The sequence below is a fragment of the Salarias fasciatus genome, chromosome 19 (genome assembly GCF_902148845.1).
Source record: "Salarias fasciatus chromosome 19, fSalaFa1.1, whole genome shotgun sequence".
NCBI classification, from domain to species: Eukaryota; Metazoa; Chordata; class Actinopteri; order Blenniiformes; family Blenniidae; genus Salarias; species Salarias fasciatus.
In genome coordinates, this window is record NC_043763.1 from 8,460,628 (window position 1) to 8,483,967 (window position 23,340).

General features: G+C 42.4%; 3 protein-coding genes across 5 annotated transcripts; 2 read left to right on the top strand and 1 right to left on the bottom strand.

Moving 5' to 3' along the window:
• Window positions 1–31: 31 nt before the first annotated feature.
• tmem50a (transmembrane protein 50A) lies at window positions 32–3,678 on the top strand. Of its 2 annotated transcripts, XM_030117585.1 has the most exons (7): window positions 38–121; window positions 601–706; window positions 866–978; window positions 1,496–1,563; window positions 2,479–2,571; window positions 2,788–2,848; window positions 2,946–3,678. In XM_030117585.1, exons 2-7 carry the CDS (start codon window positions 605–607, stop codon window positions 2,989–2,991), a joined length of 483 nt encoding a protein of 160 aa, XP_029973445.1. In that variant the 5' UTR covers window positions 38–121; window positions 601–604; the 3' UTR covers window positions 2,992–3,678. The 2 variants fall into 2 exon arrangements, with proteins under 2 accessions (XP_029973446.1, XP_029973445.1); XM_030117586.1 differs by lacking the exon at window positions 2,946–3,678 and having other exon boundaries at window positions 32–121; window positions 603–706; window positions 2,788–2,852.
• Window positions 3,567–7,064, bottom strand: rhd (Rh blood group, D antigen). The gene is made up of 10 exons (XM_030117578.1): window positions 6,842–7,064; window positions 6,426–6,612; window positions 5,703–5,853; window positions 5,432–5,579; window positions 5,169–5,335; window positions 4,876–5,013; window positions 4,663–4,790; window positions 4,501–4,580; window positions 4,252–4,325; window positions 3,567–3,908 (listed from the first exon to the last, which is right to left on the bottom strand). Exons 1-10 carry the CDS (start codon window positions 6,990–6,992, stop codon window positions 3,882–3,884), a joined length of 1,251 nt encoding a protein of 416 aa, XP_029973438.1. The 5' UTR covers window positions 6,993–7,064; the 3' UTR covers window positions 3,567–3,881.
• A 797-nt stretch (window positions 7,065–7,861) lies between these two features.
• On the top strand, window positions 7,862–20,844 carry maco1b (macoilin 1b). 2 transcript variants are annotated; one of them, XM_030117576.1, is made up of 11 exons: window positions 7,862–8,136; window positions 9,238–9,379; window positions 11,004–11,130; window positions 12,466–12,589; window positions 13,253–13,431; window positions 14,067–14,625; window positions 16,383–16,541; window positions 16,740–16,922; window positions 17,054–17,174; window positions 18,335–18,509; window positions 18,584–20,844. In XM_030117576.1, the coding sequence occupies exons 1-11, from the start codon at window positions 8,057–8,059 to the stop codon at window positions 18,784–18,786; spliced, it is 2,052 nt and encodes a 683-aa protein (XP_029973436.1). In that variant the 5' UTR covers window positions 7,862–8,056; the 3' UTR covers window positions 18,787–20,844. The 2 variants fall into 2 exon arrangements, with proteins under 2 accessions (XP_029973436.1, XP_029973437.1); XM_030117577.1 differs by having other exon boundaries at window positions 14,070–14,625.
• The last annotated feature ends 2,496 nt before the right edge of the window (window positions 20,845–23,340 follow it).

The following is a 23,340-nucleotide window of genomic DNA, read 5'->3' on the forward strand; positions in this document are numbered from 1 at the left end:
ACTATCAGAGGTTCTGGCTTCAAAAGGGTGTGGACCAACTGCGCATGCGCGTGAAGGAGCTCTGTCGGAAGCAAAGTCGGGTTTAACCGAAGGGTCCACATCAAAAAAACAGAATCAAAAGGTATGAATTCCTCTGAAAATGACATTACAAACACGATACGAGGACGGGATGCGTGTGCGTATTTCTTGTCAACCCTGTCCTCCGTGTGCTGGTAGTATTTCCAGCAACTTCGTAGCAAAGACGAAATCTTCAAGGAAATGTTCGCGATGAACAAAAGAATGCGACGACACGCTAGTGCTGTTTTATTTGTGAAAACACACACAGTTTCCACGACTTCTACCGACATGCGATCACTGGGTTGTTGTAGAGCAGATACGCCTGGACTGTCTCTTATTAGGAGTGTAAATGTGGACTTAGAGAAATGTTGCCGCTGAGTGTGTGAGCCAGGATATACAGCATCATCCACGACTGCGCACAAACACATGCATTGTTTCCCATTTTGCCACTTCACTGGGAAATGACTTGTGTATATAATGAACGCTTCTGTGTGAAGTATTTTGGATCTCACGCCGCTGATTCTGACGCTTCTTCTTTTTCCCAGTCATGTCAGGGTTTCTGGACGGGATCCGCTGTGGAGAGTGTGAGTGCAATGTGGACTGGGGAGAGAGAAGAAACGCCATCGCTTCTGTAGCTGCGGGAGTTCTGGTAGGTTTCCCCACTGATCCCCACAACATAGGTTTCCCTTTTCACCTGTAAATCTTCTGGTTTCAGCTTCTTATGGGTAAATGGGTGGACGTCATACCCCCAGATGTCAGTAAATGGCCTCTGACCTCCTGAGACTAACTTTGGATCATGTCTTTGCAGTTCTTCACTGGTTGGTGGATCATCATTGACGCGGCAGTAAAATACCCCGATGAAGGGCAGTTTCATCATGCCTATCACACCTGTGGTGTCATAGCCACACTGGCCTTTCTCATGTAAGTGTATGTCAGAGTAGCTATAACACCATCTGTTCTCCGCCTTGCCTCATTGGGGCACAAAGGTCATGTCCTCATTGTCCTGGAGAAGTTGTCATGTGACCTAAGTGTCATGCAATAGGAGGGTGACGTTTGTGGATGTCATGGATTTTATTGGATTGATCACTATCTGCTTTGATGTATAAATGTGAATAAATCTTGTGGCTGGAAGCTTTCTATTTGGTGCTACTTTATCTTTTCTATACAATCTTACAAGTAGAAAGATGACTTGAGTGTGGCAGTGGAAAGGTTTGTAATAATTGTAACTGTAATGAACGCACAAATATCATCATGCATGCACAAATGGAGATGCACCGGCATGCACAACTCATTTTACTACTTAATATCCTCAAACATTTTCTTTTGCAATACAGTTGAGGCTCTTCACATTCCTCCATGATTTGCACAGTTGTTTATAGACGTAGGTAGATTAGGGAATGTGTGTTGTAATCGTGGCTAAGTTTCTATTATCTTCTAGGATAAATGCTGTTTCAAATGGCCAAGTGCGAGGAGACAGCTACAGCGAAGGCTGCATGGGACAGACTGGTGCGTACGATAAGATTTGACAACCTTCTCTTCACTCACAGCTTTCTTCTCCTTGAACTTTTGCTCTTTTTTTTTTTAGCATAAGGACTGTGTATTGAAGCTTGTTTCCAGTAATGTGATGGCAGTGCTCCAAAGCCAAACAACCCTACCTCTTTTCTCAAAGCAATGACAGGAAGTGATCTGGTGTTTGTCTTTGTAATGTGAAGCAGGTCAGAGTTACTCCTTATTCTCTGGGTTGAGTTACCTCCCCTCATGAAACTGAAATCACACTAACTCAGATTTGGAACATAATTTTCATAAATGTATTTTTTTTTTGGAGGGGGGAGGCTGGCGTTGTTGTTGTTTTTTTGCCCTTCTAAATTCATAATACTTGATGAATCTCCCCTTTGTAAAGTGTACCTCTGATTTTGAGGTAGCCTTAGATGATGAGAAAAGTCAGCTCTTATGTCGACACACTTGTTGATACACTTCTGACTTGCTGTTCTTCTGCTTTAGCTCGATAACTAATTCCTTTAAAATACTGAGTGAAAATCCTGAGTGTGATTCTTTTGACATGCTGTCTTCAATTTTAAGATAGTTTCTGATTTTGAAAGGCTTACACCATAATCCATAATGTTTTTGAAAGTGAAAGATATCGGCTTATTTTTACAAGAGATAATTTTACAATATTGAGTTAATACTCTCACAAGGAAATTCATTATTTTTCAGATGGGTTTTCACTTTATGGGGTAAATTGGCTTCCGTGGTTTCTTCATTACTCTAAATATAATACATTCGTCTCACCTGCTTGTCAGTTTTTCTACCATCGTTTCAAACTGATTTTCCTCAATGCAATTAGAATCTGGCACACATATAGTGAAGAAGCCCTCTGTCACATGAACCACCAACCCGCCCTCCTCTTATCTCCTCCTGCAGGCGCCCGGGTCTGGCTCTTCATCGGCTTCATGCTGGCTTTTGGCTCCCTCATCGCCTCCATGTGGATTCTGTTTGGGGGATTCGTAGTGCCTCGTAAGTCCTGTTTATCTGCTTAGCACAGCGCAACATGCACGGCGCTGCTCAACAGTCACTCGTGGGGTGTGACACTGTGTACGACCGAGCGACTCGGACATGTTTTCACTGTTGAATGGACTCAAAGGCTGAATATGCATGTTTTGTTACTCCACAAAGAGAAAAATGTACTTTTCTCAAACTTTGTAACCCTTGTCATCCTGTTGTCCCCTGCAGAGAAACCAGTTGTGTACCCCGGCATTGCAATCTTCTTCCAAAATGCGTTCATTTTCTTCGGGTAAGTTCGTGTTTCTCAAAACCTTTTTATTCCGTCACATCCGGATGACTCGGCGAATTTAAGCATTTCATTTCTTCTGTCTGTGTTTCTGTTTCAGGGGTCTGGTCTTCAAGTTCGGGCGTACAGAGGACCTCTGGCAGTAACAGACTTTTTTTTTTTTTTTGGTCCGCTCTTATGCATTCTGCTTTCTATACTGTACAAGACTATTTTCTTCAGTGGTTATTCACTTTATATGAACTTTTTTAGCTTTCCAATTAACATGTTTAATTTATCTAGTTTGCTGTATAATAGCTAAATCATAACGAAGCACAAATTTTCATAAAGTTCTTGAGAGTTTCACTATTTTCAAGTGTGGCACATTTTTAAGATGTGCCTGTTCGCCATCAGACTGTGCAGCCATGTTGTAGACGTCGTTTAAAAAGCGAGTATAACGGAGACGTGTTTTTCTTTGGGAGCTTTGCGAACCCCGAGCTGTTTTCATTTTCTCTGGGTGGCATCCTTGAATTTGGTGTTGAAGGTGTGAAAGAACAGAAATGGTTTGGGTTATTGTGGTACAAAGAGTCAGACCAAGTTTTCATAACGGTGCGCACATTGCGTGTTTACTGAATGTGATCATATGGCACTGTTTGTTATTACTTTAATGACACGATAAGATGACTGAACCTTTTCATTAACCACATTCATCGTTGAATATTAATTGGCTGACATTGCTCGCTTGTCACCGGACCTTCGACGACTATCGGGTGTTGTTTTACTACTGGAAATTTGTATTTGAGTGTAACAAGTGTTCATTTGCTTCTGTAACCACCAAACAGCAGGGCAGTTTCTGGAAAAAAAAACCATGGCAACATTAAATATATAATGAAAATACTCAGCAGTCAATGAGTCTTTATTTAATTTTCCACATTTAGGACTTGGCTTATTAATTTATTTGCTCACATAAACCATCTGAAAGCAGTTATTTTGAATTGTAGCAGATTTTACATGCAGGTTCCTCCGGGATCAGACGCGGTTGGGTTACTTCTCCATCTTCTTACTTATACACCGCAAGATTGGGAAACTGCAAAATACGGAACACCGCTGTGAATTTGCTTATATCAGCCATCATGTTGTGACCTTTTTGACGTGTACTGACTGAACTGAGCCGTGCTTTCAGGTATCGTCAGACCACATCAGCCTACTCAGATCCCTAATATTTTTCTGTTTAAGTGCATCAATCACATTGAGAGCCGTAGCTATGAGGCATTGTTTTTAGTGTGGTGCTGTTATACCTCCCACTTGGCTTGTTGGAACTGATTCATAGCTGGCCACGCATTCACCCAATTAGATTGTGGTGGTCAAAAGTCATGGTGTTTTTTTTTTTTTTTTTGAGAATTATAGAGAACTCCTCGATGTTAGTTTACCTCCCAGAAAGATTGATCGTCAAAGCATTTCCTGTTCTGAGGCGGTCTCCAGATCTTCAGGTTGATTAGAGTTCCTGAAAACATGAAATTACTGATCAGAATTTGGTAGATCATTGAAAATACTGTACTTATATAGAAAAGACATTTCTCTGGTTGAGTAAACTTGAATTTATTTAAATAAATACAGCTCTCTGATGTAGTATTGAGAATTTGTCTACTTCCATGATCAAGCCAAGCTGTATGACGTACCTGTGAGGAATCCTGTGGACACGCTGACAGTGATTGTAACCAGGAGAGTGCAAATGTGAAACACAGCGAACCGGATCGCCCTGCAAAAGAAAGAACCAATTATACAGGTTGTCAAGCCTTTCCTGTGCCTTAATAGATGCTATTTGATGGCGGCACTTTTACGTTGTGTGGTCGTCAGAGTCTTTGATCTGCAGGAAGAGATGTGCGAGCCATCCCAGCAGGCCGGGGAGTCCGTGCGTGCTTAAAATAGCACAAGTGTCATGGCACTGAAATGCAAGCAGCATGTGGATCTGGAAAATGAGAGGTGATTGAGAGTTTAGTAACTGTGCAGGTTATCTAACAGAGGGGCTGAAATGTTCATGCAGTGGCGGCAACCTTAAGATACTGGAATCCAATGGTTGATGCGACGGCAGCAGAGAAACCGATTATCATGGCTTCCCAGGGCTGCTGAATTACCGACATGGAAACCCCCACAGCTACACCGCCAGCCAGACCACAGGACTGTATAAGGATCTGAAAGATGGTGAGAAGACACACAATCAACACGAGATCTGCTCAATAATCTGAGTTCTGTGTTCCAAAAATCAAAATACCACCCTTGCATTACACCTTAAAGTTACAATGTGCCAAAAAGATATTGCGGTCACACATCAGGTGTCAGATCATACTGGGTTTAGTTTTCCCTTGGGATTGGAGAGCACCGACACAGCAGCCGCAGTCACAGCACTAACGGCCAGGGCCAGGTAGGTACCACACACAGCAACGGACTTCCTCCCAGGACTCTCCGCCAGGACTGAGTTAAAAGAGGGCCAAAACATCCACAGGAACAGGGTCCCTGGATACACAGGTAACAGATGGAGGAATGTCGAGGTTGAATGTCTCAATATTTATGTAATAACAAACATCTGAAATCACACAGTCTGCTATTCACCCAGCATGGAGAATAATCCTGATTTGCGATCAAACTTCTCTTTTTCAAAGCGCTGCTCCGAGCCTTTCCTGTAATTGATCCATGTTAGCATGAGGCCGAAGAAGGTGCCGAAGACGTGGAGCAGCATGATGCTGCTCAGAGGTTGTATCTACAGAGAGGAAGCGTAAAGATCGACAAATTACGAGCAGTAACAAGGCAGCATTGAGTATAAAGTGAATAAACTTGGTTTACAGGGCTGATGTTGACGTGGAACATAAGGTTAGCTGCTTACATTTAGGAGAGTCTGGAGGAGCCATTTATTCAGAATGAAGGCTGTCACCTCCAACAGGGCGATCAGGATCAGCTGGACAGGGTTGGTCTTCCCCAGCACAGTTCCGATGGAAATGAGAGCAGAAGCTGTGCACATCTCAGCCTCAACCAAGCTGTATCAATCAGTTATAAAGAGACAGACGTCTTTCAGCTTCACTCACGGCTGGTGGAAACCTTTCCTTAAATCTTTGAGTTTTTTAGAGATGACCATGGACAAATTCAAGTGAGGAGTAAGAATTATAGAGATGAATTAAAAATGCGGAATGAGCTTGATTGTATGATCATGAAAGCTGGAGTATGACCATTGCAGATTGCACAGTCAAAGTGAGCTTGACATTGAAATTGAAATTTCATCTTGTTTGCCATCCTAGGGTGTAAACACCACACCCAAAAAAAAAAACAAATAAAAAAAATAGAGAATTTAGACAAAACATATCACCCAAAATAGAATAAAAATAATAAAGAAGAGAAAACTGGCAAGAAAAAAAGTGCAACAAGATTTTGAAATAAAAGTTATAAAACTGGAATGTGCCAATATAACCCTCAAATGTGCAATGTACAACAAGGTGAAGCCCTATGGACTGCAACAGCATTCACGGCATTATTGATGAGTGGAAATTACCAACAATGTCTGATCTGAATGCTTTTCCCCCTGACAAGTGTGAAATAAAACGCGACTGCATACCTTTTCAAGTTTATTCTGATCTTTCCTGAGTAGTGCCAGGACTCGATGCCGTTGAGGATGACAGCCCACTGTGTGGCCATGGCAGCCACAAGGAGGTTGAAGCCAGAGCCACTATAGCCATGTCTCACAAGAAAAGTGCATAGAAAGCCAAAACCAAGAATCACCATAACATTCACATCCTGGAACTCTGCAAAAAGAGAAAAGGCACAGGAAAAAAGATCCAATTCAAACCACTCCACTAGCTTTCGTCAGAACACAGTTACTATTTACACATCAATGCAAACTTCTACATTCATGTTTACTCATTTAGCTTAATAGGAAGCGCACATCGAATTGATTTAACCGAACTTTTCACATCACTTTTCATATCAGTAAATATATTTGAAGTCTTTCCCAAAGTCTCACCAGCAGCTTACCTGGATAGAAGTCTCTGAATTTTTTCCCAACTACTTGTACATTGCTATCAGTTTCAGTGTATAAAGCATAAATGACAATAAAACCTGTCTGCAGAAAAAGCAACGGAGGAGCCAGACGGGAGCGTAAACTCGGTGCGTATTTTGGAGCCATTGGAGATGTTTGCTGCGCACTCTGCGCACTGGCGCACAGTTGCCACTGCGCCCTGTGAATGGGCGCAACCCCTCCAAACCATGACGGTTGCGTTTAATCAGCTCCTGGGCGGACAAGTGTCTGCCACTGCCAGACACTACTGGAGATTGTGTTGATTATGAAAACAAACATTTCAATGCAAATTGGGGTGATTTCAATGGTAATATTGTGTACAGTTGTGTATATAATACGAGCTTTTACAAAGAAGAAAGAAAAATAAATAAATGTGAGTCATTTCTGAAAAAGGAATTAGTTCAATAAGGCCCACAGAGCATAATGAATACTAAATTCAAGGTAATCATATTCTATGCAAAGAAAAAAATGCATGCATGTCTATTGAGTCAAACACGAACATGCGCGTGTACGTCGTGCACTAATTTTAACAAAACATAGACGGCATTCCGTGCCTTTGGGCAAGTTTTCTATACACAAAGGCCCCGATATAAATAACCCCCGTGTGCTGGAATGGGTGTTTTTGTATCGGGCACAAAGCGAATTTTGTCCCAAAGACTGCATATTTTCTTCTCATAATAAACCAAAGGGGGAAAAAAAAACCCCTCTAAGAAAAATACCCGCCTCTGCTATCAGCTGATTGGTCAACGCCCAATGCCCGATTTGTCCACAAAGATCTGATTGGCTGAGCGGTGACATGTTCCAAACAGACCTGCTCCGCTGTCTTCTCGAGTGGAGGCGTGAACCAGAGGGCCACACTGCTCTGTGATTGGTTCATTTACGTGTCAGTCAGAAGGAGAGGCTGCCGCGGTTAGATTGATTGGACGTAACTGCCTTTTGACAACCAAACGTACGTAAACTCCAGCGCGGTGTGAGCTTATTGAGCCTGCGCTAAGAGAAAAAGAGGAGGTTCCCGAATAGACTCCTTTATTTATTTCTTTGTTTCTAGTCGGGGGGAAATGATAACAGCGACATAAACCGCAGGCAGTTCATTTATTATCTTTGTCCGGATACACTGGAAAACTGGATAAGATTACAGTGGGTGCTCGAAGGCCAAAGCCAAGGGGAGGAGGATGAAGCGGCGCAATGCGGACTGCAGCAAACTCCGACGGCCGTTAAAACGGAACCGAATCACCGAGGGTATATACGGCAGGTAACTTCTATGGAGCCCGACGGTGGGGTCTTCTTCGCGGCACGGGAGCAGAAACGTCAGCGCTTCGACAGCCGCAGATGTCCCTCACATTGTTCCAGTTAACCTAGCTGCTAGTGGTAGCTCAGTGTGTGCTAGCTGTATGTTTTCGTTGTACACTAGCAAGTAACGCTAGCCGATAAGCTAACTGTAGCGCTAGGCCCCAGAACAGCGGCTTTTGGACACTTAATGATAATATGCCATTTATGACAGCACTGCCGGTCCACTCACGTTGTTTTGATTACGAATTAAATGGACTCGACCATGTCTCAGTTGTCATCTGACTGCTTGTGTCAAACTTAGCCGCTCCCCTGTTAGCAAAGGTAACTCAGGTCATTTGTATAGCAACTTATTGCCAACATCATCACATGAGACTCAATAATACTACAGCTGTGTTCACTGCCTTAATGTTTACAGTAAGGTTCTCTTCACAACTTGACAGTCAGGGGCAGCTGGATGACTTCTGGAGTAACACTTTAACTTCTTTGATCGTACTTCTGGCAAGTCGCACCTCTGTCAGCCTTATTTTCATATCAGACAAGAGTAACTGTAAAGGCCACTGGTTACACACGTGACACCAAGGGCTGGGGATGTGGGGCAGTCGCTGAATTATTGAACAGGTGCCCCTCTATCGCCAAACAGCCATGCTTTGAGATCAGACAAGACCCCCCACTAACTCACTTTCTGAGTCTCAGTGCTCCTTCTTGAAAGCAAACCAGCTATGGTCAAATATATCCATCCCATGAAACAACCAAAAAGATCATACATTTTGCTTTTCAGAGATTTTAGAGCTCTTCAGACATCTCATTGTGTAGTGTATTATATAAGGGGCTCAGACAAAGTGTTTTTTCAGTGCATACACCTTATCAGTCAAACTCATCTGTAGACTTCTAGTACTACTTCAGGAGACTTTCTCCACACTTATTCTCAGTAAATAGGAATACATCATGCAATGTAATCACACAGTGGTCCTTGCCAATACATTGAAAACACACTCTTAGGGATGTTTGTGTATTTGTGTTGAAGAGAATCCTGTTAATACATTTTTCCCCTTATTTTTTTCAGTACCTTCCTTTATCTGAAGTTTCTTGTGGTGTGGGCATTGGTGCTATTGGCAGACTTTGTACTTGAGTTCAGGTTTGAATACCTCTGGCCGTTCTGGCTCTTCATCCGGAGTGTGTACGACTCCTTTAGATACCAGGGGCTGGTGAGTACTTACAGTTTTATTATACTTTATCATTCTTGCTTAAGGGTGACAACAGAGTGAAACCAGTTTTTTGAGAAACTGAACAGAAAAATGTACTCAGAAGTCACACAGCACCACTACATTTTACCTGTACAGAGGCATGGTGTGCAGCAGCAGGTTGATTGTTTTTTAAACCTGTAGACTTTGGGTCGATTATAATCAAGGTCATAACAAGGTATTAACATTAGCAATCCTTTTCTCAGAAACTTTAGGGCTGACATTCACATTGTGGTGAAATTTCCAGACACACTACTTATAATCTGCATAACCTTTGATCTGTAGATCACTAATACAATAACTGCTATTATCTCCAACTAATATAAATATGTTGCATTCATAGCTTGCTGTTCCTCATTTCCAATATCCGATTGAGATAACGAATGCAGGTCCTTAGTACACATTATTTGCTTGTATAGGACAGCATTACTTAAACATATAGAAATGACGAGAACACAGTTCTACATGTAAAATGCTTGCCATGTTCATGTATGTGTAAAAAGAAATCTATTTTAGATATTTGTGAAAATGTCAACCCTTTCAAATGTATGTAGTTTAAAATCATAAAATATAAAATCAAATGAAAATTGTGAATATTTAACAAGTTCGCACTATTGAAATGTCAAAAGTTTATTTGAGTTGTACACAGTGAAACAAAAGTGCCTGTCACTTTATCGAACCTGTTTTATCTCTCAGAATAATTTGATTTTGAAAAATCAAGCAGTTGTTTCAGCTATTTTGAAAAGTATTAATTTTATAATATGTCAGCATTGATGAGAAGATGTGATCGCGCTTCACGTAATTCATCCCAGTGTTCACATGTTTAGTGTGTGAGCAGATTTTGGTGTGGATATTCAATGGAGTTAGTGTCAGCCTTGATGTTTGAATCGTTGATTCAAAACTGACAAGGGAGTAGAAACTTCATGAGAACCTGGGAGGCGAAGCAGAGCTTATGGACAGGAGTAGCTTCTATAAATATCTCTTGACTGAGAGTGCTGCAGCAGGTGTGCAATGGCCAACAAATTTCACATTAGAGACACACTGCTATCCTTGAGAAATGCTGAGAATGTTAGTTCACATTAAGTTTTTTGACTCAAGCACCAGGCCAAGTTGCATATTATTGTGATCGTGCTTCCTTTGATCACAGTACTCATCTGATGCCCACATTTCAGATTTGATGAAGCCTACAGCTCATTAGTATGCTTGTCTTCACCATTGCTTTATTATCATTTCATTATTGGTGCTTTACAGCTCATTCTTCAATGTAGTGTGTAGGTGTGTGTCAGCGTGTGAGTCGCTCAGAGAAATGAGGAACAGAGTCATGTATTCATATGTTTTTCAAGGTATTATTTTTCATTAGGGAACTGTGGAGTTTATTTAGTCCTTGAAATTAAAACAACTTCTCTGTGAACTTGTTTCAGACAGTTTAAACTGGCTTGTCGCATGACATATTTGTTCTTGGGGTCTGGGTTAATTTTTACAAGGTGCTACACAAAGCATGTCATTTATTATCAGAAAGGCAAACATCCACCTGCTTCTCTCTGGGCCCCTCACAGTGTATCATAACCACCTTTCCTCTTTTCCACAGGCTTTTTCAGTATTCTTTGTGTGTGTGGCGTTTACCTCGGACATCATTTGCCTCCTCTTCATCCCAGTGCAATGGTTATTCTTTGCTGCCAGTACCTATGTGTGGGTGCAGTATGTTTGGCACACAGGTAAGGCCATCCTTTGTTTTGTAATTTTTGATATTTCGTACTTCAAATGTTTTTTGTTTTTTTTTCCACCCTATACATTTGCTGGTATGAATGGTAGCAAACCTTAATGCTGCATATGGCTAGCTGGTGTCCTGTTGAATATCCTTATTTTTTCTTAATAGGTTAAGTATCACAGAGGTATATTTTGTAGTGAAAACACAAAATAATGGAACAATCCCACCGACTGAATCACCTAGCCAGAAATAAAATTGCAATGAAAACCATTTCTTTAATTTTTCCATGGGTCTTCCTGCTTGTTTGATCAAATGTTTCACTAAACGAACCACAAAGTAATGCAACAATATTCAAAGACCAAGTAGGAGTTGCAAGTGGAAAATTGACAGACAGTTTACTGTGTTCTCTAATGTAGCATTAAGTTTCAGCTTAATGTTGAAATTACAAATTTATTTTCTGAAAAGAAATTAACTTGGTCAGATTTGTGAAAACCTGTTAATTACTTGTAGAAATGTAATAATGCATTTGTACATTTTACAGTAATACAATTTGGAGTTGTAGCCATTTGAAAATTATTATGCTATCATTTTACTATCCCCGTCCGGTTATGACACCCTCGAATCAAAACATTTTTTTTGCTGTTGAAGATGTCACCAATTCACAGAACAACTTCCACTTTGTGCTTCAGGGAAAAGCAGGTGTTAAAAGAGTTGTGCCGAGCTCATGCACATTGTGTTGTCTTATTTACAAATAGTTGGCTTGTTTCTTAGAAATTTGCATGATGTGTGTAAGTGAGCCGCGCTGTCCGGATTAGTTGTCAGTCTGATTTAGCGGCATCCCCCGGTGTTGACCAAAGGCCAGGTGTCAGATTGAAATCCTAGTGCCCCGTTGGGGGAGGGAGAACCGGAGTGCCCCCCATTTGCTTTCAGAGCTCTCCCAACTTTACTCAGCAGCAACATTCAGAACCAGAGGGTGTCACAGGAGTATTAATATCTCCTACCGCTCTGCATCCTGGTGGTGAATGTCTGAGCCGTTTACAGCCATGAGACAATAGCTAGTGCACCCCCCCACTGCCCCCGCCCCCATCCCCATCCCCGTGTGTTCAGTGTCTCAAGTTTGTGTAGGAAAAGGGTTTACCCTACCTGACCTGGTGTGAGTTTAAGAAAAGTTAGAATACCTGTTTTGTTTAATAAAACCACACAATTAAACATAATGGTGGATTTTTTTTTTCCGTTTGCACTCAAACCAGAACAGTATTGGATAAAATTCTGGATTTTCCCTATGATGCCGAGTTAACATCTTCATCATGTGGTGCTTCTATGTTCTTCTTTGTTTTTTCAGAGAGAGGGGTCTGTCTACCCACCGTATCTCTGTGGATACTCTTTGTATACATAGAGGCAGCCATCAGATTCAAAGACCTAAAGAACTTCCACGTGGACTTGTGTCGTCCTTTTGCAGCACACTGGTGAGCAGCGTCTCTATGAACCAGGAGCCGTGACACAATTTGTCTCAGAGTTTGGTGCACAGGTGCCATATTTCCTTTTAACATCTAATCCTAAATGTTCACACGATTTATTCTTCCCCAATTCACCAAGTCAGTCACATCACTGCTTAAATTGTACTTTTCTTGGGTTTTCGTTCCATTGGCATTGTGGAGTAAAAGAAATGCACAACATTCAAATGCTCACAGTTGCATCCTCTGGCCTCCGGCCTTTTGTCTTTGACATGTTATCCATCCACCTGTCGTCTAAACCTCTTCAGGATAGCAATCCCAGCTAACTATGGAGGCGTACAGAGAACACACTGGACAGGTCACCAGTCAGTCAGAGCAAACACAGAGACAGTGACACACAGGACAGTGTTTGAGTTCATGACCTTCTGATGCTGATGTGAGAGCGTGAACCACGGTCCCATGTTGCGACTTGGTATTCCCATCATGATTAAAATGAATCCAGACATCACAGTGTCTCTAAGAGGCTGTGATCCAGTTTGAAGACAAATGTGGCAACTTGAATAACAAATGATAAATTATTGAGAGCTTAAGTGCATTTTGACAGAATGTTCCTTCGTTTGAATCGGTGCCGATCAGTGAACTGATGAATGCACATTTTCCGTCTGCATTTTGTAGCATCGGGTACCCCGTGGTCACGTTGGGCTTCGGCTTCAAGAGCTACGTGAGTTATAAAATGCGCCTCCGGAAGCAGAAGGAGGTGCAGAAGGAGAACGAGTTTTACATGCAGCTTCTACAGCAGGCTCTGCCTCCAGAACAACAGATGCTTCAGAGGCAAGAGCGAGAAGCAGAAGAAGGTAGGACTCGAGCCCACAGCACTCTTTATACACTCAGGGAACGGCATTATCAGCCTCTTATAGAACACAGCATTGGAGTCAAACTGCACACCCAAACACACACAGCTTTTTGTTTGTCTTAAATTTTCTGGAATTGATGAATTTGTGTCTAAATATTGTTAATCTTTGCAAGATATTTGATTTATTGCAGGGTAATTTTCTTAAAAACCAAACTATTTATTCATCACAGCCAGCCTGTCGTCAACAACACGATCGCTTGTTTTGAGTCTTTGTCAAACAAGCCATCATGACGCCCACATGCTCGTGCCTTTCCATTTCCATACAAACCATGTGGTTGAAGGTGCACTTGCCAAGCAGCTTAAGCAAACACTATAAGCACAATGATCACCAGAGGCTCTAGTCTTTGGATTTGATTAGGCAAAGCGGTATTTGTTTAGATACTAGCCACCCAGTAAGAATGACAAGGTTTACTTGATCTGCAGCATTGTGTACAGTTATATTAATAATCTTTTTTAATAGAATTCAGACTTACGTCACGTTGCTGATATCAGATGTAAAGGCACCACGTTATATCTAACTTCGAATGCTGTCATTTATTTCATGCTTGACTCTAATCTGATTGCTCATTTGTGCAGCAGCAGCTAAAGGAATATCTGACGTGGACGCACCTCCAGTTTCACAGAATGGCGGCCCAGCCAATAAAAAGACATCGGCGCCACTGCCGGAGCTAGAGTATAGAGAAAAAGGGAAAGAGAGCCGAGGTGGCGGGGACAGTAAAAAGCAACACAACAGCAACAGCATTCTGCCATCATCGGTGGACTCTAAACTCCAGGAGATGGAGTACATGGAGAACCATATGAACAACAAGAGACTGACCACAGAGCTGGGCAGCACAGAGAACCTGTTGCTCAAAGAGGACAACAATTCCTCCTGCTCCTCCTCATCTTCCTCATCCTCCAAAAATTACAAAAACGCAAGCAGCAACGCTGCCATGCTCAACTCCTCACCCCGCGGCCACAGCACCACGAACGGCAGCGTGCCGTCCTCCACGTCCTCGTCCTCCTCTGCCACGGGGAAGAACGAGAAGAAGCACAAGCTCTCGGTGGGGAAGGGGACGTCCGGCGGCTCCCACAGGGATCCCACGGACAACTGCATCCCCAACAACCAGCTGAGCAAACCTGAAGCACTTGTTAGGTAAGAACCACACGTTCAGGCACAATAAGATTGCTTCTGCACAGCGCATTTCTTAAAAAGAGCTCCAGTTGCAATGTTTTCACATATCGAGCAGTGTGATCCATAGGACAACTGATCATGTGTTTATGAGAACTAACTGACTGACTCATTCAATGCTCCTAACAGAATCACTGGCTAACATTCACCTGGCATCAAGGAAAAGTAGAGGAATTAACTTTTAATAGTTTTATTTATCAAACAGCAGGCTAGCAGTAATGAAGAGCTCATTAAAAACGAGTTGAAGGTCTTTTAGGTGATGGTGTGTGTAGAGGGTCCTCACATATTTGTTTTCCTTTCCAGGAAATTGCTCAGCTTTCTCTTTTTAATTGCATTAGTGCATGTGTTGCACAGTTACCTAAAACACAACCTTTTTTTAGTGAACTCACGGGCTTTGGATTGCGCCCATACAGTAATCTGGACAGATCAGAAGTTAACCAAGATTTATCAGCGATCTTTTATTCTACATTGTTTTATATGATGCAAAGAGATCAAACCTTGGCCCACAAAATGCCAGTATGACATTTAATGATAGTAGGTCACTGAGATTTTGGATTTGTGCTATTTAGCTGTGTCAATAGCACAGTTAACACTTGTAGCATTAGTAACACTGAAAAGAGGAGCCTGCATGGAGACATGGATGAGAATGACTTTTCAGGACACTTGAGATCAGATGGACAATTGGCTTGTCAACAACAGATTGAAAGAGTCACATTCTGCCTTAATCGCATAAGACACAGGGTACAAGCAGTTCTAATAAAAATCGCCAGTCAGAAAACTTTGATAATGATTCAGCTCCGGTAAAGGCTCTGCTGATGAGGGAGGTATGTTACTGGTTGACGAGAGTGTCCTGTTGTAGAAGAAGCAGCCAGGTAAGTCGTGAGTGAGAGTTGAAGCAGCATCCAGCCTCGGTTATGTAAACCATACTCACAAAACGAGTCCTTTTCACACACCATCCTGTGAACTTTGAGGATACACTGAAGCGTCTCTCATGCATTTCGTTTGTAAATTGCCAGGATATTTTGTTCATGCAAAACTCGGCAGCACTGCCGAGGTTTAATAGGTCATATTTAAAGCAGATCTGTATCAAATTGATCACGATTCAGTCCAGCTGATCCAGTTTGCTCTGGAACATTTGATGCAACATTAAAGTTTGGACAGGATTCAACCAGCCTCTCAATACCAGCATACTGATTTTTAAATCCTTTCATCTCTCACTTCTCAGTTGAAATTGTTCTTCCAAGAGGAGTCGACAACATTTTGGGTTTTGCGTTTCATGCTGCAAAACAATTTAAGACTATTTTCCTGCCTCTAGTTTGTTTGTTACACATCTTTAAAAACAAAAACAGATTTACCCAGCTTGGATAACCAACCGGTCTGTCAATTTCTGTGTAGATCTCTATCTAGATTTATTCACAATCTATTTGAACGTCTTTTTCCGATTTGCATCTGGATCTGGATCTGTGCCTCTGTTTACTTTTGAAATTTAAAGTGACTTTTGCTTCTGCATCCTCAGTAGTCTGTTACAGCTTCTGTTTGTCTCCACAGTTTGATGAATATCATGTGAAAAAGTAGAATTATGTCTGTTTTGTTAAAGTTCGCCCATCCTGGTTCAGCCAGACTGTGAGGATGGACGTGTTCTTCACCACCTGATCATGTTGCCGTGTTCCAGGCGCACAGCGTGTTGATTTGCTCTCTTTTCACATTCCCATGTGGGCTAGATTGGAGCAGGATGTTAAGAAGCTCAAGGCGGACCTGCAGGCCAGCAGGCAGGTGGAGCAGGACCTGCGCAGCCAGATCGGCTCGCTGGGCAGCTCCGAGCGCTCCCTGCGCACCGAGCTGGGCCAGCTGCGCCAGGAGAACGAGCTGCTGCAGAACAAGTGAGTGGTGCTGGTGGACAGCGCTCCGCTGACGGATCGCTACTACCCAGAGATATTGAATTACGTTATTTTCATGTTGTGAATTATGAATGAAATGTAATTTGTTTTGAAGAATGCTCAGCATAGAGTTTAACTAATGAGATACTAAGTTATGTGTGTTTGCTTATGTACTACTTTGTGTGTTTGTGTGTACGCCAGGCTCCATAATGCCGTGCAGGCGAAGCAAAAGGACAAACAGGCAGCGGGTCAGCTGGAGAAGAGGCTGAAAGCAGAACAGGAGGCCCGAGCGACTGCCGAGAAGCAGCTTGCAGACGAAAAGAAGCGAAAGAAGTTAGAGGAGGCGACAGCAGCCAGAGCAGTAGCAATAGCAGCAGCTTCCAGGTAGGGGCGCCTCTCACCACTGACATTAAAGTCATCGTTATGTTCATTTATTCCCAGCTTTTTGTCTTTTGTGAGTGAGGCTTGTATATGCCGGCCATTCACTTGTCTCTTTTGTTTTTTTTTTTTTCCAGAGGGGAGTGCACAGACACGCTGCGGCGGCGCATCACTGAATTAGAAACAGAATGCAAGAAATTAACAATGGACATCAAGCTCAAAGAGGATCAGATCCGAGAGCTTGAACTAAAAGTGCAGGTAGGACTTCTTTTATTCCATTTCTCTCGGGGTAGTTGTATTACTTTGTGTTGTCAGTTTTTGTGCATTGATGCAAAAACTGCTTTAAACATAAATTGGTTTTGTTTTGGGAGAATTTTCTATTTTATGTATTGTGGTCAACAGAAGTTGATCAAATTAAAGTATTGAATTATTAAAGAGAAAACAAGGCTTTAATTTTCCCTCCTGTGAGGTTAATAAAACCACAGTTGTCGTCTACAACCTGTTAGGCTGCTTTCATTATTTAGAATTTCTTTCCAAACTTCTGCCAATGTTCCCACTTACAAGCATCATTGTGAAAGTACGGTATTACTTTCTGAAATTCTTTGTGTTCATTGAATGATGGTTGCTTTTTATTTTTCTATAACCATTTTAAAGCAGACGACTAAACTCAACAGAATTAACTAAACTGAGTCCCGAACAGCAGCTATTATGTAGCGTCGTTTTTATATTGACACTCAGAAAAATTATTTCAGTTGTTGCCATTTCATTGAATCCAAACGTGTTTATACTTTTCAGAATGTGAGTCTGAAAAGAAGGTATTCTCCTGTGATCTTTAATATTTAGTCCTTGTATGTTGATTTCAGGGTCTCTGAGGTGAGACGTCATACACACATATGTAACCACAGTGTAAATATAACTTAAATAAGAAGACGTTTTGAAGGATGCTGTTGTTCAGATTGGTTTTGTGATTGTATAGATAAGGAGACACGTTTAAATAACACAAATTATGTCACATGTAAGAAACTTAAGTCGCTGTGCTTCTCATGTCGCCCAGCAGGGTAACAGTTAACCGTGTTGTTTTGTGGCTTTTGTGTTGCGGTCTTTGCTTTTCCTGTTAGAGCTACATCAGTCACCTTTAATAACAACACTGTTGCTGCTGTTAGGCCCTGAACCTTTCCCCCAGCTTTGAACTTTCATATTTCATTGGCTCAAGTGCTCTGCAAATTATACGATTGCACAAAGTCCTCAAATTCCACCATGCTTGTCATGTTTTGGTTGAGTCTTTTTTGCATTCCAAGCTTCATGTTAGAATCCAGGTCAAGTTTACATAGTGTATTTTAACATGTAGTGATCATTTGCTTCTTTCTTACAAATTATTCGCCCTTTCAGACTGACTCTGATCTCTTCTCCACCTTTAGGAGCTTCATAAATATAAGGAAAATGAAAAAGACACAGAGGTCCTGATGTCCGCGCTGTCAGCCATGCAAGACAAGACCCAGCATCTGGAGAACAGCCTGAGCGCAGAGACCAGGATCAAACTGGACCTGTTCTCCGCTCTGGGCGACGCCAAGAGACAGCTGGAGATCGCACAAGGTGTGTGCGCGTGTTCCTGCAGCTCCTCCACGTGCCGCGCTGTCCAGCACTCACACGCCAACTTCTCTCCTCAGGTCAGATTCTGCAGAAGGACCAGGAGATCAAAGATCTAAAGCAGAAGATAGCAGAGGTGATGGCGGTCATGCCCAGCATCTCCTACACAGCCGACACCAGCAGCATGACCCCCGTGGCCCCCCACTACTCCTCGAAGTTCATGGACACCAATTCCTCCGGCCTGGACCCCAACGCCTCCGTTTACCAGCCACTCAAGAAGTGAAGGCATCGACCCCGTTCTCCCCTCTCTCTCTCTCTCTCTGTCTCTCTCTGTCTCTCTCTCTCTCTCTCTGTCTTTCTCTCTCTCTCTCGCCTTTCATTCATCCTCCCAACATTCTTTGGTTCATGCAGGCCCACCACGATGCAGCTGAACACCATGGTTTCTTTCTTGGATTTTATTTTAAGTTTTTTTTTTTTTTCTCCTTGCCAGGTCAGAAGGATGTTGTATTGTGTGACTGTATTTGTTGTAGTGAAAAGACAAAAAAAAAAAAAAAGAAAACAAAACAAAAAAAAACTTAAAGCGGACATCTCATGTCAACTAGGAAGCCCGCCCCTCCCGCCCGCCCCTCCCAGTTTTTTCTCTCTTCTCTTCAGTGTCTAGTGAAACCTCACAGAATCGGGTATGTACGTTCATCTCAAGGGTGTTGATCTCCCTTTTCCCCTTCACCACTGCGAACGCCTGCAACCAGTCACCCCCTCCTCAGCGCTGAGGAGGAGCTGCTGCATTTCTTTCTCTTTAAGATCGGCTATTTTCCAACTGGAATACCGGATTCCCAATTTGTTTTGACAGATTGTCAAACTCCCAGAGTAGCATGGCACCATCATGTTTGATTTGTTTTTAATCCACGCTGGAACAGCTGATTGACCTGCTTTTAGTGCGTTCCCAACAACCGTCTGTGTTCACAATTTCCACAAAATGGAAGTGTGGAGTAGAAGTGGTGGGAGGCAGCTCAGAGCGTCAATATGAACAAGCGGAGGCAGTCAGAAACGTGAAGCGCCGACGACGACAGTTCACTTTCGCCCCGCGGCCCAAACCTGATTGTTGTAGAAGCTCGTTGATTCCGGCGGTGCTGCGAACGAAACTTCCCAGCTGCACTCTTTAATCTCTCACTCATGATCTCAGTGCCTTGAGTTTAGGACAGAATTTAAACATGAGATTCCACCTGATCCCCCTGAATTAGTTGAAGAGATCGGAGGCACATCCGCACCACTGACTGTATTTGTTCTGGTGGATTTTTTTTTTTTTTTCTGGTTTCTTCTGGACTTACTTTCAGAAAGCTGATGGTGGTGTGCGCTCAAGGTCAGCCTTGACACGATCTCCAAATCCCCGATGCATTAGACAGCAACCACGCCCGAACTTTTAATTTGTCCGTGCTGACGAAGCGGTCACTAAGTTCACAGCTCATCTCTGCTGAAGCTGCCCAAATCCTTCACACCGGCCCCTCCTCTTTTTAAATTACTTCGTTTCCAGACTAAAGTTGCACTGTAGGGGAAAAAAACACATGTTGTTTAAAAGGGAAAAAAAGAACTGCAAAAGATGGAATGTGCAATGTAAATGAAGGCTTTGTAAAATGCCAACTTTAATGTTGCAGTTTAAAAAAGAAAAAGGAAAAAAAATTAAGGATTCCTCCACCTCAGTTTGTGTGCCAAGACTGGAACGCCCGTTTCATTCCGGGGACGTGATCAACGAATGTACCGCCAATACATTAGCCGACATGTCCGTGGAGAGGCCAGCGAAGTGTCCCCTCGCGGGAGAGTCTGTTGAGCAGGTCGCCTGTCTGTAGTAGACTGTAGTTTCTAAGTAATGGAGTAGAAAGTCAAATCTCTTTTCGTGAATGTTTCAGTATTTGCACAGTCGGGCAAAATGGCTGTTTTTCTCTCGCTTTTCTTTTTTTTTTTAAATCGGTTCTCCTTCCTCCTCCTTCTTGCTCTTAATGTTATTTTTTTTCTGCAAGGAGAAACTTTGCTTGAGTCTGATGTGGATTCATCATCATCTGTTGTGCGTGCGTGGTTTTCCCCCCCACTAAACAGAGAAGCTTTTTTTTGTTTTGTTTTTTTTGTTTTTCTCGCTCAGATTGCTGTCATTGGCTTCTTGACAATGTTGTAAAAAATTTACAGTTTAATCAGTTGGTCAGTCAGCCGATTGTTGGAAGTGTAGAGAAGTGTTTGGTTTTGTTTTCTATGCCCACAGTCACTGTTCTGTTCCCCCACCCCCCAGTCTGACCTTGGCTGCGTTCTCGCTCTGTGAGGTTTACAAGGAATAAACTTTTTTTTTCTTGCACCCTGACGTTTCCTCTGCGTCTTCCTACTCACATAACCACATTTTCTACTGTTGTCTTCTATATTTAGACATTTTACGTTGATCAACTTAAAGATAAAGAACCTCGCACTCTGCAGGCATCAGCTGTTTTCTCTGCTATCTGATGTCTTTCTGTTGCATGTTCTTCCTGAGCGTGCATAGTTGTTTTTTTTTTCTCTCTCTCTCCTTGTACTCGCGAGTTCAGTTCCTGAACTAAGAAGGCCAAAACATGTCAGGTAGAAATATTTAAGAATGTCAGTGAATTCTCAAATTTTGAAAATATACTTACAGTCGTCCATCATGCTGCAGTTATTGCTGCATATAGATTTTTTTGTGGAATTTATGATACAAAATTGAGGTCACATCTGTATCTCGATGTGACCCTCAGTGTCCTCTTTAAAAAGTCAAGATAATGACTTCTTCTGAGACATTTTCCTGCTGCAGCATATAAAGCACATAACACATGAAAGCTCTCCAAATAGGAATATTGTTACACTATTGTGAGTTGAAACAAATCCTAATTAAAAATATTATGTTAGGCATTGCACCAGAAATGAAGCAGAGATAGCAATATAAAAATTATATCTTCAGTTTCTATTGAAAATAATTCCAAAGTAAATTTGTAATATTGACTGACTTTGTTACTCTTCTTCCTTATAATTTATTCCAAAATATCAAAATAGTTAACCTTCTCTCAAGTGAAAATAACATTCTTGGAAGAACGTCAAAGTGTATCACCTTGCTTCTACCAGTAGGAGGCAGTGTCTGAACATCTCAACACTGAACTCTGTCAGGAACTGGAATTCTGTTTTTCACGAGCTATGAACCCATCCCCATGAATATTTTATTCATGATCAGTCCAAACAGTTAACCAAAGCAACATTTATCCCTTGGTATCTTTCATATTAGCTCTGAGAAATCCTCCAGGTTCTCTCGTGTTTTCTGCATTTGAAACCGAGACATGGACCCTCTCAGTCTGCGCTGACCTCCAGGCCTGAGGTCTCACTCTGTGATGAGCACCTCCAGAACATTCCCATCAGACTGATCATCCCTCTTGTGCCAGTTGGACTGTTTCTGTTGAGGAGATTAAGAACAAAAAGAGAAAGAAACTCCCTCTACCAACGATATTGAATCCTGCTGAATGAAAGCAGCCCTGTGCGCAGCGCCGTGTCACACACTGGACCTCCACAAACACGCCTGATTAACCTGTGCAGAGAGACAAATGTAGGGGGAAAGGCTCCTCTCTCGTTTTCTCCGCCTTAATCGGCGCCTAGGTTAGGCATAAATTTGTTTCACTCTCCATCCTGGGTATTATATTTCTCTCCCGGTTCCAATTTGGCTGCCTGCTTCTTGGCAGAGTGAAGCTTGTGGAATTAGCAGATTATAATAGGTCGTTTCCAGCAGTGTTTTTTTGGCAGGGGTTGACTCACGGAGCCAGCAGACCATCCAGTTGTTTGAGGAGGAAATCATGGAGGAATTCCAGGTGGTCTTCTGCTGATTCTCCTCTCTCTCCGTGTTCCACATGACAGCCAGAGTTACTCGAGATGGTGTTTTCGAACTAAATGGGGCTTTCAGCTCTGGATCATGTGCAGGCTTCTGGAATCCCTGCCACTTCCTACAGATCAGATGATCCCAAACTGCCAGACTGTGAAACTCGGATTTCACAAGTACTTTTTGAGTAATTTTCACTAAGAAATTAACTTATTTATACAATGGTAACAAAGTGTTATTATTTGTTATCTGGTTAAAACCAGTCCTCTTCTTTGTTCACCAATAGTCTATTGATTTTTGGAGGGAATAGAGTCGGGCCTTTAGGCTGCCAGTTGCCCATCTCTGTCTTAAATCCCCTGCAAGTGCAGCGTTCGTGGTGTTGCTTTTAGGTTCTGCTTCTCAAGTCGAAGAAATGTGTATTTAATTGATTTGGATCACAGTAACTATTGCCTTCCTGTACAGAAATGCCTCCTGAGTGTGTTTCCCATGCTGCAGGAACGCCCCGCACGCTTCAGTAACTGTCGGGTTTTTACATGAGAGTGCACTCTCTTGTCTCACCCCTCTTCCTTCTGACGCATGGCTATAGGTGCCAGCAGTGCAGCAGTGATTTAAAACCAGTGCCATGCCACAGAGGGATCGTTTGGTTCCCGGTGACTCACTTCTGATCCAGTGATAATTCTCCCTTGGATTTGTTTTTTTTTTTTTTTTCCTGAGCGGAGAAAAGCCAGTATGCTGTCAGTGCAAACTGAGCTGAGATTGAAGATAACGCCGGTGTTGCCTAATATGTCCCCGGGGATGTATGAGCCAGTCCCACTTGTCATTTTCGCTGAAAGCCGGAACGACCAGAGTTTTCACAAGCCGTTCACCTGAGGCGCGTGATCAAAGACTGATGTAAACTCTGTAAAACTCGGCACAGACTCAGAGTTTATCACCTGAAATCTCTGACCAGAGAATCCAGTGCAATAACCTGTCAAATCGCAAAAAAAA